At 41.0% G+C, this 18,020-nt stretch overlaps 1 protein-coding gene across 1 annotated transcript in view; it reads right to left on the bottom strand.

Moving 5' to 3' along the window:
• GNAQ (G protein subunit alpha q) overlaps positions 1–18,020 on the bottom strand; it is a 295,452-nt gene that overhangs the window by 70,404 nt on the left and 207,028 nt on the right. The window contains exon 4 of the mRNA XM_081236842.1: positions 1,451–1,579. Within this exon, the coding sequence (XP_081092968.1) occupies positions 1,451–1,579 (129 nt within the window). The remainder of the gene's footprint in view (positions 1–1,450; positions 1,580–18,020) is intronic.

Here is an 18,020-nt window from a genome sequence, read left to right on the forward strand (position 1 = left end):
TGTCATGCTAAACCCTATGAGATGTTTTTGATGGTAGCAAGAAATTATTCTCCTAAGTCATTACTTTTACTGAAGTGCCAAAGAATGTCCTTTAAAAGCTTGTGCCCAAAATGTAGGGGAAAAACCCAAGATGTAATAGTAACCTGGTTTCAGATTTCAGTAATCATAAAGCAAAAAGGAGATGAAAATCTCCATGAAATGCTCTATGTTTTCTGAAAATATTCTAACATGGTTATAAGCAGAAGGAAATTTGGTGTCTCAAATTAATCTCTAAACGCAATGAACTCAAAACTTAATCCAGAATGCTGGAGCTATAGGGAGCCTTGGTGATCATCTAATGTAACCATTTTAATGATGAAAAAAACAAGGCTCAGAAATTATTTCCGAAGTGTCACCCTCTTTATGGCTATGTCCATTAGAGTAGCGTATGGCAGCCAGATGTAACCACAGGTGCAGAGATTGATTAGAATGAAACACACAGTGCTTTGCAGGGAATGATGGAGGGCCTGCCCATCAGGGTCACATGGCAGAGTTACATCACAGGAGTTACATTCATTTCCACTTCACCACCCTGTATTGTACGTAGTTGTCTTAAATGGATGGCTCTCCCAAGGAACTCAACTCTCTGCACCCAAAGACATATTCATATGGCCTCATTTCTCCATGTACCATGTGGTTTGTATTCTAACTAAAAGTCTGAGTGATTGTGTAATAAGAGATTAAATGAAAGTACATCAGTCTTGTTTATTTTTTCTCATCTTAAAAAAAATTAGATTACTTCAGCTGAAGTATTACCCAGAAAGAATAGCAGCAGTAAGGGAGAAAGTAATAAACTTTCTTTCTATTTTCCTATGTAAGTTTAGACTAGGTTAATCAATCCATTTCCAAAACCATGTATTTTTAAATTTTTTCAGGCAACTCATTTTAGGAGTACAAAACAGCCCGTATTCTTATTGCTACTGAAAAATTCTACTTTGGTACCAGAGGACCTGGAGGAAACAACATGAAAGCTTCTGACAACCTGTAATTTCTGTTATTAATAGGGTTATAAGATAATTTATATCTTTATACAAATGTAAAAATACAGTTTTTACATATACATGTTTTACATGTAAAAATACAGTTTGTACAATGTACAAACACTGACCTCATGGTTAAAATGATTCCCAACCAATTTTAGTCTGGACCAATGTTTGAGTAACTTTTAACCACCAGGAAACTATTCACTGATTTCTCAGTGATTTAACCTGAAATAAGAAACCTGCCCATACATCTTTCCTCTGCTTCCTCTTTCAGGGACACATTATTTCATTTGTGTCTCCAATGATAATAATTGTTATAAAGGTGATACTGTTTTAAAGTCTACACATGGTTTCAATATTCATAGCGTTCACAAAATGTGCTCAAGGCAGAAGAGCTGGGAAGTGGATTTTACGGACTCAAGTACTACCTGAAAATGACACTTTGTAAGTCAAAGGGGTATTCGATGATCCCTGTGGTGGGGACTCGAACTCTGAGCACATCTTGTTGCGTAGGCAGGTAGGCAGGGTCGGCAACGCGGTCCAAGTCATTAAGATAGCTGGAGGAGGGAAGACACATGAGAATGTCAGTGACACCATCACACCAGACCTGCTGATGGAAAAGGAAGGACAACAATGAATCCTAAGACAGAAGTGGAGAGAAGGAAGAAAAATATCAGAAAGTGGTAGAGTAGCTTGGTAAGTGAAAGATACAGTCAACCTTCTGTTAGAGCAAGGTTGTCCATCTATGGATGACCTGGTTCACAGTATTTCTCTTTTCTTCTCTGACTGTCAAATAGAACCCTGACAGAACGTAAAGGGGGAGAAGAAAAGAATTAAATGAGTCTCCTACCCTCTACTTGTTTAGCAGGTCTGGTGGGTAAGCAGGAGTTTAAAGCAAATAGTTTTTGAATTATTTATACAAATGTTATTTGTATAAACAAACAGATAACAGAGCTACACATAAGGTCAGGATGCATTTTTTTGCCTTTTTACAGAACATCAGAGCCTTTTCCTGGAATGTATTTCCTTATAAGACAGCAGCATACCATGTCCTAAACTCTGTCCAAAGCCTAAGTCATTCACAATTAATGTGAAGCCACGAGATTTCTAGTTACTGAGGCAACAATATCGAAGGCCAGATATTCCCAGTGTATAGACTCATCACACCTAAACTTTACATTTATCTGCTTATATGACACTTTTCCATTAAAAAAGCGCTTTTTATTGTGAAATAATTATAGACCCACAAGAAGCTGCAAAAATATTACAGAGAATTCCCCTGTGCCCTTCACCTAATTTCCCCCAATAATAACATCTTATGTGACCATAGAATATTACCAAAACCAGGAATTTGACACTGATCAATACTATTAACTAAACTACAGAACTTACTTGGATTTCACCAATATTTACACACACACACACATATTTTTGGGGGTGCATACATCTTTGAAATTTTATTACGTGTAGAGATTCGTGCAATCACCACTGCAATCAGGATACAGAATTGTTCTGTTAGCAGAAAGAAACTTCTGTGTGCTACCCATCCCAATCCTAACCCCTGGCAACCACACATATGTCCTCCATCAGTATAATTCTATCATTTCAAAAGTGTTATATTCCATTCACTTTCCACTCTCTCAAATTGCAAAAGTAATTTACAACTTTAAGAATGACATAATTTGATATAACTGATGACAAAACAGGTGAAAGTGACTGTTGTGCATGGCATCCTCGTGATTTCAAAGAGTCACTATGTTCCCTTTGGCCCTGGAAGGGATGGAGCACAGATGTGATTTCAAAACATACAACTGCAAAGTATATACAGAAAGTAACTAACGTGTGAATAAGATTTAAAGAAAAGGTAGAACCATTATAGACTTGGAAGAGATTAGATCTTCAACCCCTACAGGCCCACAAACAAGAGACAGTGAGTTCTGAGACATGTAACGGGGAATGTCTGGTGTGGAGCATAACTCAGCAAGAGCACAAGCACTCAGGTGACATGACGTACCCAGGATAAAGGCTGTCTCGCCCTGTTATTCCTGCCTTAGTACCTAAAAGAGTGCCTGGCAAATAGTACTTAACGATTATTTGCTGAATGGACGGATGATTTCCCATGCTGAGATTTAGTTTTAGCATTATTTAAATATCCTTCTTACTAGTGGGGTTTCCGTACCAATGATACTGTTAAATTTGAAACTGAATATTGAAAAAAATGTAAGTCTCTAAGATTCATGGGATCATAAAATAGTAGAGCTATGTCTGACTTTAACAAAGAAATAAATTACTGCCTTTTTGGAGCTGTATCAATTCTTTAAGACAAAGAAGCACAATATTAGTCTGGAAATTCCTAATACAAAGCAACTATAATTAGTATTCTAGTGGCCTTATCCCAAACACATCAATGATTCTTTAGCTGGCAATTAGCTCTCTACTGGCTGACAGAAACCAGCCTGGTATCTTTAATTATTATAAGAGTGGCTGGGGGACAAAAAGAGGGAGAGGCTGGGAGAATATGGGCTTGAGAGGCAGGAAGGAAATGTTAAAAACGGTCTGGACTCCAAATTTTAGTGAATATCCTGCCAGGGTCTGGGAGGTGCCTGATGGGGTTAACAAGCCCATGTTCTGGGTGTTGGCCTGTATCTCATCCTACAGATAAACCAGCTCATGACTCCATAAATGCAAAATCAACTGGGTACTCTGTATAGATGGAGTTTTTTGATTTATGAGCTCCTTGATTTGAAAAAATCGAAATGAATGTACATTTTGAAATCTGCAAGATCATAATTTATTTAACTACTATGTACAAATATTTAATTCAGAGGAATCAGAGAACTTCCAATTCACATTGGCAAGCTTGTTTGGAAGTAGGCTGCCCAGTAAACCATTTCTACCCACTTCACCCAATCCAGAGGTCAGAACAGAAGGTGGCTAAGTCTTGGACACAAGGTGCTACTGTGTTCTTGTGGGAAGAGAAATCGTGGCTTTCTGTTTCTTGATCTGTTTCTTGAAGATGAACTCAACAGACTACTCGTTGCCACTTCATTTTTAAACATGTGTCCTTGCACAGGAAAATTTAAAGAACCAGCACATGAATTGGGAGAGTCCCTGTCACACTGCACGTGAGAACCTTGCTAGTTTCTCTCCAATTCAGAAGGGTGAACCGAGCTCTGGGAAAGACACGATGGAGTAACACAGAATCAGGATATACACCTGCTACTGAAAGCCACTGATACGAGTTTAGAGGCTGTCCTAAAAATACTGTCAGTGGTTTCTCTCTGTGAACGCCAGGCACTACTGAGACATTAGCTGAATATCTGAAGCATTCATACGTGCAAGAATACTCTCCCCCTTCATCTTTCTTTTGCTCCTTTTCAATGTAAGCATAGTTCAGGGAGTAACAACGGCAACGTAACAATTAACCTATACTGGGCACTTGCTGCTTGCTAGGCTCTGTTCTGTCTGTTCATTGCCCAGGTTTCAACATATTTCAAGGCAAGGAAATGGCCATTAAAGATCCTCATACATTTACAATTTACTGGAAAGTGAACTGCACTTCTTGCTTGACATTCTTGTTGTTTTGTTTTAGTTGGGTGGTGGAGAGAAAGGCCCACTTCACTTGGAGTAAAAAAGTTAAACTGATCTAGTTTAACAAAAGAAAAAAAAAGGAAAAGAGCTTGTTACCAAGGTCTGCTAGTTGAAACATACATTATCTAGAACCGGAACCAAACCAAACCAAACCAAACCTAGAACACCCCAAAACAAGACTAGAAAAACAAAACAGAACAACCCCCCCCCCCCTCCAATCAAACAAAAGACACACAATCTATTTTCTCCTACAGGAAGGTCTGGGCGGCTCAAAAGCTACCCAAAACTGAAGACCTGTTGCAGATAATTTGAGAAACAAGTAAAACGTGCAGGCCACCTAGACTAGCATCTTTCACTGCCAAAGAGAGGCCAGTGTGGAGAGCTTCTGCCTGCACAAGCGCCAACCCCACGTGGCCCCCTCACTCTGGGCTTCAGGACTTGGAGGGACGCACGGCACTTCCTGCATTTCACATTTGCTTAGGGGAAAAAAGCCACTCCACTGCCTCAGAAATGGAGTTCTAGCACGATGAGACAAGCATATCCTTATTCGCTGAGTCTTGTCATATTCTGAGAAGAGGTAATGATGGAGTAATCTCTTCACTGAATTGTACTTTCCACTGAAGCACCTCGTATTTGGGGGAAAAATGCTGGTGGAATATGGGGGGCGGATGGGTTCATGTTGGATTACTCCATTCATTTAACCTTTAACTAAAAAACACTGAGGTCTGAACAATTTATACTGCAGAGTAAATTCAGAGAGTTAATTATAGTTAGAATTTGTTTTGTAGGAATGACTTTGAGTGGCTGCTGAGGTCATTCTCAGGGTGCTGCTATGGTGACAGGCACAAGGTACATTTCCAAGGCAATGTATGTATAACAAGTGGCTGGCAGTAGCTCTCTCCTGATGTCAGAGAGAGAAAGCTCCATGGTACACACAGGCCTTATTTAACTGTCTAGGAGTGAAGACTTATTTAAGATGTGCTTGAAAATGGGTTTACTCAAACTCATCTTACTCCAATCCATTCAAGGGAATTTAATGACTTGTCATTGCTTTGAGACATTCAATAATTGATAACCTCACAATTGACTAAAAAACCCCAAAAAACCTCAACATATTCCCACAGACATTTGCCCAGTTAGGGTTCTCACACTCCATGGGGTCAAGGACCATGACTCCCTTTGTCCAAGGCTGGTCACCGACACTCAACCAAGGGCCTGGAACACAGCAGATGCTTAACGTGGGACCCAAATTAAAACTATTTTATGGAGAACGTTGTAGTGGTTAGAAAGGCAGGTTACACCTTCTAGGAGAAAACAACGGGGTGTGGGGGTTGTAAGATACCCATCTTTACATAACTACTTCTCCAGGCTATTACTGGCCTGCATTATGTAAGACCTAAATTCTGAATTCAAATGCCTCTGACGAGTATAAAGACAACACAGAAAGGAAAGGCAATATCCATTTAATTTCATTTAGTAGATGCACTTCCTGCTCTTCTTTAGGTCCTGGTCACAAAATGATATAACTTGTACATCCGTTTTATGACTGTCAATATCAAGCTTTCAGGCCTTGGAATACACTCTAATCCAGGGCCAACAGAGGGAGTGGTCCCTTATTAACAAATGATTGTGACACAGTATCTTTAATGGAAGAAACAGGTTTCTGATGGTTTTCAGTGAAAAGCAAGGCGACAAGAACACTAGTAAAATTTCCATAATTCCTTTCCTACCACGAAAAAATGCAGGGTCATCTGAAATTCAACAACCATCTTGATCATGACATTCTGGTAGGTGCTAAGGAAATGAAAATTCCCAGGATATGATCCCTGCCTGCAATGAGTTTACCAACTTGTAGGAAAAAAGGAGGTTATATGAAGAGGAGAAACAGGGGAGTTTATTAGGGAAGGAATGAATGCTTGTATATTTTGGAAAGAGCCATTTTCTGGGAACTTGTTTGAACTGTCTCTAATCCGTGGTGATTATCCACAAAACATCCTTCTCTAGCATGACTGATTTATAAGAAAGACAAGGAAATCATGCCCATTCGTTTATAATTACACCTTGTAGCTGCTAAAGTCTTTATACATTTAACTTCAGTATCACATCTGGCTGCAGAAAAAATATGAAATTCAGAAATGGGGTATAATCCATTACTTTAAATGATTAAAAATATATGCGATAAGCTTGAATGTCACTAAAACAATATGCTCTAATCAAACTAAATATGGCATTTCTCTTTTGAATGTTTTAAAAAGAGATTTCAATTGTTCCTTAGTTTTTGGCAGTAGTTTGTCAGTAACAGATTTGAGTTGACCTTCAAATTTAATTTATGCTCCAATCTGACATGTAATGAGAACTTATTTTCTTACATCTTTTTAGAAGTAAAAAGAAAAAGCCCTACTACCTATGACTGGAAAGGTAATTGAAATCTAAGCCAAGAATAACATAGAAATCAGAAATTCAAGTGGGTTTGCTTTTTTTTTTAATGAAGGAAACATGAATAAAATTTAGAGATGACTCAGCAAGTAAACAGTATCATATTACAGCCGGTGTTAAAAAAAATTAATACACGTATTAGGCATACAAGCCTTAGCAATTATACCAAAAGGGGGAAAGCACCCGTGGGTGATAAGTGGAAAAAGAAATCTCTGTAATTTGTTCTAAATCCAACCAAACATAGTAAGATAACTGAATACAGCACCTTGGAGCATTTAATGTAACACACTATGGGGTGTATGCTGGGGTTCTTCAGCTCCTGGGTAAGAGCCTCTTATCTAGAGGCTGTATTTATCAATATAAGAGAGCTGCAGTTCAAGTCAGATATTAAGATGAAGTTCTGGCACAGAAAATGACTCTGGGTAGAATTTCACATTTTTTATTATTGAAAAGAAGGTTAGAAAAACTAGGTCGACTTCATTAAAAAAATTAAGAAGACCTCCGTGGAAGAGGAAAAGTCTTGGGGGACGTGAAAGCTAGATCATGCCTGAGATCTCACTTGACACTGTCAAAAGCAGTGGAAGCTAAGGAGAAACTAGAAACTTATGGTCACTGTGCAGTTTCTATGTGACCACAAGGATTCAAAGGAAAAAAATAAAAGAAATTGTCAAAGTGAACTTAAAAGAAAAAAGTGAAAGTAACAGTTCTGCAAAACTGCTGTCCTGAGGGGAGAGTCAAGTACAGGTTTTGATGCCAAGACCCAACTAAGTCCCTCCCTCCTCTGGTAGACAGATCCCACTGCTCAGATGAGCCTGGCTGGTAACCTGGTTAGGTGCGTTAGCTGCACGAGATTTCTGATTACTCATTATACAAACACTTCCATCTCCTTAAGAGCTCGCTCTGTGGAGGGCAAATCAACTTTCCTTTTTCCTCTTTAACACCTGGTACACCATGATCAGAGTTCAAGGAGGTGCAGCATTTACTACAGAGAATTTGTTCATAAGAAATTATTTGTTTTCAGTACAAAATTCCAGGTTTAAAACATGATCACCTAGTGGTAGCAGGCGGGCTACAATCTCACAGTTTATGAAAGCTACTCAGGGAGAATATTCTGTGGGATAAAACAGAAGAGATCATGCATTTAAACTGTCCTTTGCCAATAAACTAAACCAACCCAGAAAATCAGATTTTTTGAAAGTAAATTAAATAGCTCGTAAAAAGATCCTATGTCACTGCATCTAGTAAACAGTTTCAGTATCTTACATATGGATAGTTGATCTGAATGTCTACCGCAAAGAGACCACTCGTGTCAAGTGGGGAGGGAGCGGGGCACCTATGTGTGTGTCAGACAGACTCCAGGGCCAGGGCCAGGCTTGGGTCAGAGCAAACGATTCCCAAGTCTGTTGCCGAAAAAACAAATTAACCTTGTAATTAAGAGCAAAAACAAAACAACAACAGGGGGGAGGGATAAATCAGGAGCTTGGGATGAACATACACACACTACCATATATAAGATAGATAACCAACAAGGACCTACTGTACAGCACAGGGAACTCTACTCAATGTTCTGTGATAACCCATATGAGAAAAGAATCTAAAAAAGAATATATGTATAACTGAATCACTTTGCTGTGCACCTGAAACTAACCCAACACTGTAAATCAACTACACTCCAATAAAATTAAAATATTAAACAACAACAACAAACAACAACAAAACAACAGAAGAGAGTAAGAGACAGAGATCGAGAAGGAAAAGGGAAGGGAGGAAGAGGCCTTTTTCAATTTGCCTGTTTGGCTTTGTTAATTTATTCATCTTTTATATGGTAACTTTCAAAAGCTGTTGACTAATTCTGACACAATTTTTATACTTCTAAAACATATCGGAAGCATCAGAAGGCTACTTTTTATTCTAGTCTGCTCATCCTGACTGTAATGACAGTGCTTAATTCAGTTAATTTACACATATTTATTGAAAATCTGTTATATGTTCAATTCAAATCACTGTGTGTGTTGGAGAGGGAGGGGCGTTGGCACAGGGAGCTGGTACAAACTACTTAAAATATATATATTTTCTTTGCCGTTAGGGACATCAGGCTACCTGCGAAGCAAAGGTAGCACAGATGAATCAATTAAGAAATAATTAAGTGCCAAACTGTGAGGTGCTAACTATGAATGCATTAAGAAGGGAGAGATGATTATGAACTGCAGTCACTAGAGAACTGTGCAGAAAAGTGGGGGATGAGTTACAGCGTGCAGACTGAATGGGACTGGAACAGGCAGAAGAGGGGAGAAAAGAGAGATGGGAAGAAATCAGCAAAGAAACATAATTTACTTATTCTTTTATTATGTTCCTCATTCATTCAACAACTTTCTCTTAAAGCCTGACTGAAAGCTAGGCACTGTGCATAGCACTGGGTGGGAACCACAAAGAAAAAAAAAAAAGAAAAAGATGTGAATCCTGTCCTCATGGAGCTCCTGCTCTAGCAATGCCAATAAACATGCTATAAAATAACCATTTTACAGCACAGAAAAGTTGTGACTCAGAAGAGAGCTCCCAGTGATGGCAGCCAAGTCAGCCATGAGCAAAAGGTCGCTGACTAAAGCAGGTCTCTCACGGTCATGTCTCCTTAACTTGGATATTGGTTCTGTAGGACCAGAACTTTCATTTTAACAAGGATGATCAGGTCTGAGGAGCTGGTCATGTTAAACTAATTACAGACCACAATTCTTTAAATCAAGAAGCCACTGTGTTAATGAAGAAGAACATCAGGGTCAGTGCATAAGAGTTCAAAGAGGGCTTGGCAGGTGGGGAGTGAAAATAAAGGAACGGGCCCGATGGAGAAAGCAAGTGTCCTGGGCTCACTTGAGACTGGAGGTGGGGTTATCTCCTAGTCAGGTACGAGTTCTCTTAGGTCCCTTTCAAAAGCCGGTCAGCCCTACCTTTGGTCCCACTGACAGACTTTTTTTTTTTTTTTTTTTTTTTTTTTCGGTACACGGGCCTCTCACTGTTGTGGCCTCTCCCGTTGCGGAGCATAGGCTCTGGACGCGCAGGCTCAGCGGCCATGGCTCACGGGCCCAGCCGCTCCGCAGCATGTGGGATCCTCCCGGACCGGGGCACGAGCCCGCGTCCCCTGCATCGGCAGGCGGACTCTCAACCACTGCTCCACCAGGGAAGCCCCCCACTGACTGTTAAATCCCAACGCACTCTCAACCAGCTGCACCAGGCACTACAATGGGGGCAAAAGCCAAGCCACATGAGACACAATCCTTACTCTCAGAGCCAAATCTACTCAGTCAACATTTCTGGTCATTTATGCCATCTTTAGTACTGGACATTCTGTGCACGGCATTTAGAGGTACTACCAGGGAACACAGTCTAGAGCTCTCTGACGCTCACCTCCTATCTGAAGTTTTGTTGTGCAAAGAGCTATTGATGGAGTACTGCTGAGGGACTGCAGGCCATCTGTTCTCTCGGTTTTCTAAAAGTGAATCTCTGGGTTGATTCAGAGCATCCGAGGACTAAGGTAGGGTCTATCTTACCTACCTTAGTCCAAAAGTGGAAGTGGAAATGGCAGAAGTGGAAGCAGAGTGCTAGCTGCCTTTTAATATTCAGTCTTCTTTCATGGGAGGGGCTTGCAATTTTTTTCTTTTCTTTTTTTTTGCAAGGTGGGGTGGTTTGAAATCAGATAGTAAGTATTTTAGGCTTTGTGGGCCATTCAGTTTGTTGCAATGACTCAACTCTGCCACTGGGCACAAAACCAGCTTTGGGCAACACATAAACAAATAGGCTTGGCTATGTTCCAACAAAACTTAATTTATAAAGACAGGCAGCAGGTTGAGTTTGGCCTGCGGATTTTCCAATCCTGTTCTATAGTAACAGCGCCCCTGGTTTCATGTGGGTGCAATGTTATCCTGAGTAGATTGTGGGAAGGATTATAAAGAAGAGGTCAAGCTACTGAATGTGCAAACATTCTGCCAAAATATGAGCAAGCAGCAAACTGACAGAGTGAAGCGTCTCCCACATCCACTTTGCCCTTCAAGCAGAGTGAATGAATGACGAACAGGTGTCAAGGCAAACCCCTTTCCCTACTACATCTCTGTAATGAAGGTTACAGTGGTTAAGTCTTACCACCTCTAACAGCTCCAAGCATCCTGAAAAAGGAATACTAGAGACCAAGTCTTAGAATCATCAGAGTTCACTGTGGAAGACAAATACAGGGTATGTTTTATTCTTGCAAAAGGTTATTAGGAGAGGGACTTCCCTGGTGGCACAGTGGTTAAGAATCCATCTGCCAATGCAGGGGACGTGGGTTTGAGCCCTGGTCCGGGTAGATCCCACATGTCGCCTAAGCCCCTGCACCACAACGACTGAGCCTGCACTCTAGAGCCCGCAAGCCACAACTACTGAAACCTGTGTGCCTAGAGCCCTTGCTCCACAACAAAAAAGAAGCCACCGCAATGAGAAGCCCGCGCACTGCAACGAAGAATAGCCCCCACTCACCGCACCTAGAGAAAGCCCGTGAGCAGCAACGAAAACCCAATGCAGCCAATAAATAAATAGATAGATAGATAGATAAAGGTTATTAGGAGATATGGCTCATTAGATAAAAGAAAACAAAAATAGAAGTAAATATGTCACGCAGGTGAATAAAAGGGCCACTCCATGTTATTACTGTCACTCTTAAAAAAGAGCAAACATATGCAAGATCAATACCCTCTTCTGAGCTCAAGACAGCATTTTTAGTCATTTAACTACGTAGAGAATAATCTCCCTGTTCATTACACTTCCAGGTAAATTTGGGGGGTACCAGGTTTCCACTTGACTGCATAGGGTAATGGTTTCTCAGATAAAGGCATTCTACTATTACAGAATCAAAGGATTTCAGACTTAGAAGAGAGTTTAGAGATTACAGAACAGACACCAGTGTCTGAGGCCAGTGAGACTTACGTAGTCAAAAGCCCCACAGGCGAGGAATGGCAGACGCAATTCCACTGAAGGCTGGACTTTGACCCAATGGTCTCACCACACAATGTCTCGTCTGCCTCCAAAAGCCTGCAGTAGGCTTACACTTCTTTTTAATAGTCAGATAAAGAGTAAAGTTAGAATGGCTGTGAGAGTTAGAGATAACACACACTCAGGTTCAAGTATTTGGCTCATGAGTCAGGAACTAATTTTTAGCAAGGTACTTCTTCAAGAAGGATTCAGCCCCAAAGCAGGCCGATATGCTAACCTACCTCTGAAAATTCGTTTTGCATTTAAAATCCAACATTCAAATTCCTTGTGCATTTTTAAATTAAATTAAAAATTTAAGCATGAAGTTAGAAGTAAACTCCAAATCTGACTTATGCCCAAAAGCCAATTTTCATGTACTTTGGATTCATGGGCTGTGGAACATGCGGAAATTTCAAGGTGTCTGATCTACTGAAATCCTTGGAGGGTACTTCAGTAAAGCAAGATTAGGCATTACTTGGTCCCTGAAGGTGAACAAGGATACAGCAGTCTTTTGCCAAAAGCCTGCAGTGTGAGGACTTTTCTCACTATATGCCAAGTTGATTGTTCTCTGGCTAATGTCAGGGAGCTTTTGGTACTGTAGGCGGTGAACTCATTTGACCTGACGTCTCAGTATATTAAGGCAGGTGGTGAACCCCAGCAAAGAAAAAAAAAAAAAGTAAACCTACAGCCATCTGTTTATTGTACTCTTTATCTAAAGATATTCAGAGCCCTCAGACTTTTTTTTTTCCTCACTTTTTAAAATCAATAACAAAAAGGGTAATAAGGGAATCTACAAAACTCTCCAGCATCTTAAAATGCTTTTTCAGTCTTTCATTAAATAGAACTGGAAGAATATGCCAAATTAAAGCCAGTTGCAAACTTATCCTAAACTGCTTATCCGTCGTCTGGAATTTCCCATCTCCTTGTTTCTACCAGTGCTGCCTGTCTTTTGAGCCATCCGATTGTTTATTATGATCAGCAAGTTGGCTAATCAAAGTAGAAAAACGAAAGCTCAAATCATTTTAGTGTTCTTATTGGCTCTAGTTTGACGCCAGTAAAAAGTAATTGGATGGAGTATGGGAAAAGGCGTTAAGACTGTAGACTAAAATAAATAATATTTCTCAATTCTGTGTGACCTAGAATATCTTCTATGTTGTATGAACAACTGATACACTGTTAAACATGGCTCAATTTTCTGGATGGTAATCAAAACCCTGCTGGGTGTGTTTTCCAGTAAATCGGAACTACCTGTAGGCAACATTAATAAAGATTAATAAATAATTTGTATCTTTCATGGTAAGTGATTTATTTAATCATAGCTATTTTATCTATTAGTCTATCATCTATATATCTAACAACTGTCAATTCTCTCTCTCCCTCTCTCTCTCATTCATTCAACCATCCATCCGCTGTGAGGCTGGATTTCACAGTGGTTAAAAACTTGGGCTCTGGGGCTTCCCTGGTGGCGCAGTGGTTGAGAGTCCGCCTGCCGATGCAGAGGACACGGGTTCGTGCCCCGGTCCGGGAGGATCCCACATGCTGTGGAGCGGCTGGGCCCGTGAGCCGTGGCCACTGAGCCTGTGCGTCCGGAGCCTGTGCTCCGCAACGGGAGAGGCCACAGCAGTGAGAGGCCCGCGTACCGCAAAAAAAACCAAAAAAAAAAAAACAAAACCTGGGCTCTGGAGGCAGCAAATCTGATTTCAGTTCCTACTCCTATCACTTACTAATTGTGTGACCATGAACAAGTCACTCAACCTGAGACCCTGTTTCATAGGGATAATAAGAAATATCTACAGTTTTGCATATAAACGACTAAGCACAGAATCTACCATACAGGAAGTGTCCCATAAATGGCAGCTATTTTGATAACAGAACCTTCCACATGCCAGATCTTCAAAAACAGCAGGAAAAAAGACTTAAATGCCTTTAGCTCTGGAACTTCACAGTTCGTCTATAATGGCCAAAGACAGATAGTGCCTACATCACGGTCACCGAAACAGTGGAAATTACCCGTCTGTGATTTCATGGAACAATCATTTGTGAAAGTCAAACGTGAGCAGTCAAAGTTAGGCACTGTGGGCAGAGGAGAGAGACACTTCAGTAAACACGATACCAGATACAAAGGAGATTTGTACAAGTGTTAAGATACATGATAGAGTGATGTATCACTATCTCTGGTGTTGGGCAAGACTTTCAGAGGGTGTGACTCCTGAATTGGGTCTTGAAGGATAAATAGGAGCTCATCAGGTAGAAAAGAAGAGAGGCATGCTTGGCCTCTGTTCTCAGTACTCCTGGCAAGTGGCCTACACTGACTCTCACAACCAGCAGGGTCCTGGAGAGAATTGTTGTTAAACTGAAAACTTTAAGCAGATGGGCATGGCAGGCATGGGTTCTCACACGGCTAGAGATTAGGTATCTACATGTTCCCTAAATCGAAACTGAAGAACCACAAGAGAGACAGTCAGTACTCAGGGAGGCTGGTCTTAAATTCAGAAAGATTTCTGTAAGGTGATGTTACCATATAAGAAGTTAGGTGCAGAATATCAACAAAGTTTTAAAATTTTAATTATAAAGACAGAAAGAACAACGTGCCTCCTCATGAAGTAACAGAGGCAGGATAAAATACTAAAAGGCACACCAGTGGAATGTACACAAAGGTCAGAAAGGAAAAGGGGTAACAACCATCTCGAATGCAGAAAAAGGAATTATTCTGAGTTACTCTTTGAAAATGAATTCAGTACTGGGAATCAGTGATGCTCAAGACAGGGGACCTACATCCTCATCAGTACTATCCCCGCAGTTCACGGGGCATTCCCTGGACCACACTGGAGGAACATGTGGAACATAGCAGCAAATGGGTGAATCCAAAAAGCCACTGGTCTTATCTTTGTGCTGGGAAGGTCTTCCTGGCTAAGGAAAAGGAAAATGCCTGGGACTAAGATGGGGAAGAATAAAGTGACTCTAATACTTGGCCTCCCGGCACAATGGGATTAAAGGCAGGCCAGCCAGGCTACTTGGGCCCTGATCTATAATATAAAGAGTGCTGAAAGATCCTGGTTAGAGATCAGAAACATGGATGGAGTCAGCTAACTCAGGTTTCCACACACAACTTACATAATTGGCAGGAATAGATTGGTTCTACTCCCTGAAAGTAAACAAGAGTCTTCTAGAGAAAACGAAGGGGAAAAAAACAAAACACCTCCCTAGGTTTCATTTAGCTAAGGTGACCAAATGTCCCTGCTTGACCAGGAGATTCCCAGTTTATGCCTGCTATTTCACTGCAATTATTAATAGTAACCCCTTCCTTCGCAAAATGTCCTGGTTTTCATAAGTTATACAGTCACCATCTATTTAGGCTATGTAACAAATTACTGTAACGAAAAGACTGAATGAAACATATTCCTTTTGGTAGAAAATGTATTTCAGGATGAGCAAATAGCACCAGTGAAGGAGAAAACCTTCTACTTCACAGAAGAATGCCAACAAAGACCAAATGATAAAAGCAGAAAATCATTCTTTTGCAAATCCTAATGGAATTATTAAACCAGGTAAGACTTATTTGACTGGAATTAAAACGATCATGTGAAGAGTTGATGGGGAACTGGAGATTACACAGTGACAAAGTAACACCACACAGATTGCTTTTGGTGGCAGAAGGTAAAAAAATATAACTTTATAATGGAGGCTGTCAGTGCCCTAACACTGTGGTGAACCTTAACTTACCACTGATGGGTAAACCAGTGTATGACATCACTTAAAGTGTATTCTACTCACAATGGTTAACTGGAATCTAATCAAGTCTTTAAATGCAACTTCCAGTTTGTAGAAAATCCAAGAGACGGAAGAGAAAGTTAAAGCATGCTCTGAGGCAGCAATCAGGCCCAATCCAGGTCAATCTTTTCAACGTGCCAGTGAAATACAAAGCAGGTCTCTACTAGGTTAAAAGAGACTTAAGGGACATAAAAACCAAATGCAATGTGTAGCCCTAAAATCGACGGACTCTAAAGGCCATTTTGGAAGAATCTGGGAAATATGAATATGAACTGGGTACAGAATGATGCAAAGGACTGCTGATTATTTTTAGGTATAATATGGTATTATTAATTATGTAAGCAAATGTCCTATTTTTTCAAAAAGATGCACACTGAAATGTGGGTATAAGGACATATAATTTACTTTATTACTTCTGCATAAAGATATGGTTAAAAAAGAAAAAAAAAGTGCATGTGCATGTACTTATATACCCACATGATGTACAATTTAGAAAATCGAGTTCTCCCTATCCCCATCAGGGGAAAGTAGAACTGTTTAAAGAATAATCACGTGAAGGGGTTGAGATCAGCCTGTCCCAGGTGCCCCCGTATCTTCAGCTCTAACATGAGGGATGTGCCCACAGAGCAGGCGTGTTTTTATGGTAGACGCAGGCTGTGCGACAGAATTCTAAGATGGTGGCTCTCCCAGCATCACAGTGCTAACAGGGGCCTGGAGAAACCGCTGCGGATAGCTCTTTGCCCTAAAGCAACTCATGGGTACTTGTCTGGGAATGCACAAATCTAAACTGAAGGAATGTCACCAGACATACGGTGGAGCTTTGTCTCAAGTACACAACCGCAGTGGCCGACCCAGGTGTCCTCAGGGCAAACAGGAATCTCTCAAGAGGGCCTATCCCAGGAGCAGGAGGCAGACCATTTCCTAACGGGGGCGGGGCCCTAACCCTGGTAAGCAACATCCTTATGGGACACTGGTGCTCTGATACCCTAGTCGCAAGAACTCTCTGTAGGGAGAACAGATCTAGGTGACAGGTAAAGAACAGAAGAGGTGAGGAGGAGGGGGAGAGACAGGATTTAGGATAAAGTAAAAAAGAAATGATGAGAGGTGGAGGATTTATTTGTGTATATAACTTTATAATGGAGGATTCCTTCCTCAGTAAGGACCAGGAGAGGCGTCACAATAGCAAAGTGAGAAGTGAAGAGGAGTTAAAGGAGAACCAGAGGTGAGGGCGGACAGCGGAAGACATCATGAGCAGGAACAAGAACGAGGGGTAAAGCACAGCAGCAATGTGGGAGACATGGATGAAGTCTGGAATGGCAAAGGAAACAGAAAGACAGAGGGCGCAGGAAGTAAAAGGAAGACAGCTGGTCAAAGGTTGAGGGGGCAGAATTTGGAACACATCAGAGCTGAACGCATCTTCTTCATCTCTCTACTCACAGGAACTTATACAGTAGGAATTCGGGGCGGGGGGCGGGGGGAGGAGAGAGGGAGAGAGCAAAGGAAGGCGGGCAGACACGGAAGAGGAAGACTGAGGACAGGCAGTGTGGAAGGCTCCGTGAAGGCGTGGAAGAAGGACAAAAGAAGTAGGGAATGAGGAAGCACTCATTTCAGAGGCACAGAGCAGTGGGTATTGGCTTAAACACGACAGACACGGTGTACCTGAGCGTTCCGCATCACATTTCAGAATTACGTAATTCAGATTTACCTTAGGAATACAAGAACTGTTTTGACCAGGCAACATTTCTTTGGCTAACCTGAATCATAACTTATCTTATACAAATGCCTAGAACTAGGGTAAGAGCATGATCCACTTTACTTCAAAAACAGAGCCCAACAGCTCTTGGATCTTCTCTGCACTGCTGACTGATGCCAATCAGCCTATGGGGCTCCTTATTTTCCCCATGGTCCTGCTCTCATCCAGAGGGTCATTTCAACACATGAACTGCCCTGAGGCTGCTGAATATTTTCCACCCTTTCTTCTGTCTGCCCAGAACCAATACAAGAGGCAAATGCTGGGTTAACATAATTAATGTAGACAGAAATCTGGCTAAATACTACTAAAAAAATCCATTTTTCAGGCGCCCAATTATCTACATTGCTGACCACATTGATTACATTAATCCAATGATTGCCAGATCTTTACTTTCTTTCTGTTCGGCAAGATTTAATCTAGAGAACTAACAAACCTCTCTAGGATGCAAATCT

Source organism: Mesoplodon bidens (assembly GCF_964165515.1).
Source record: "Mesoplodon bidens genome assembly, chromosome: 6".
NCBI lineage: Eukaryota > Metazoa > Chordata > Mammalia > Artiodactyla > Ziphiidae > Mesoplodon > Mesoplodon bidens.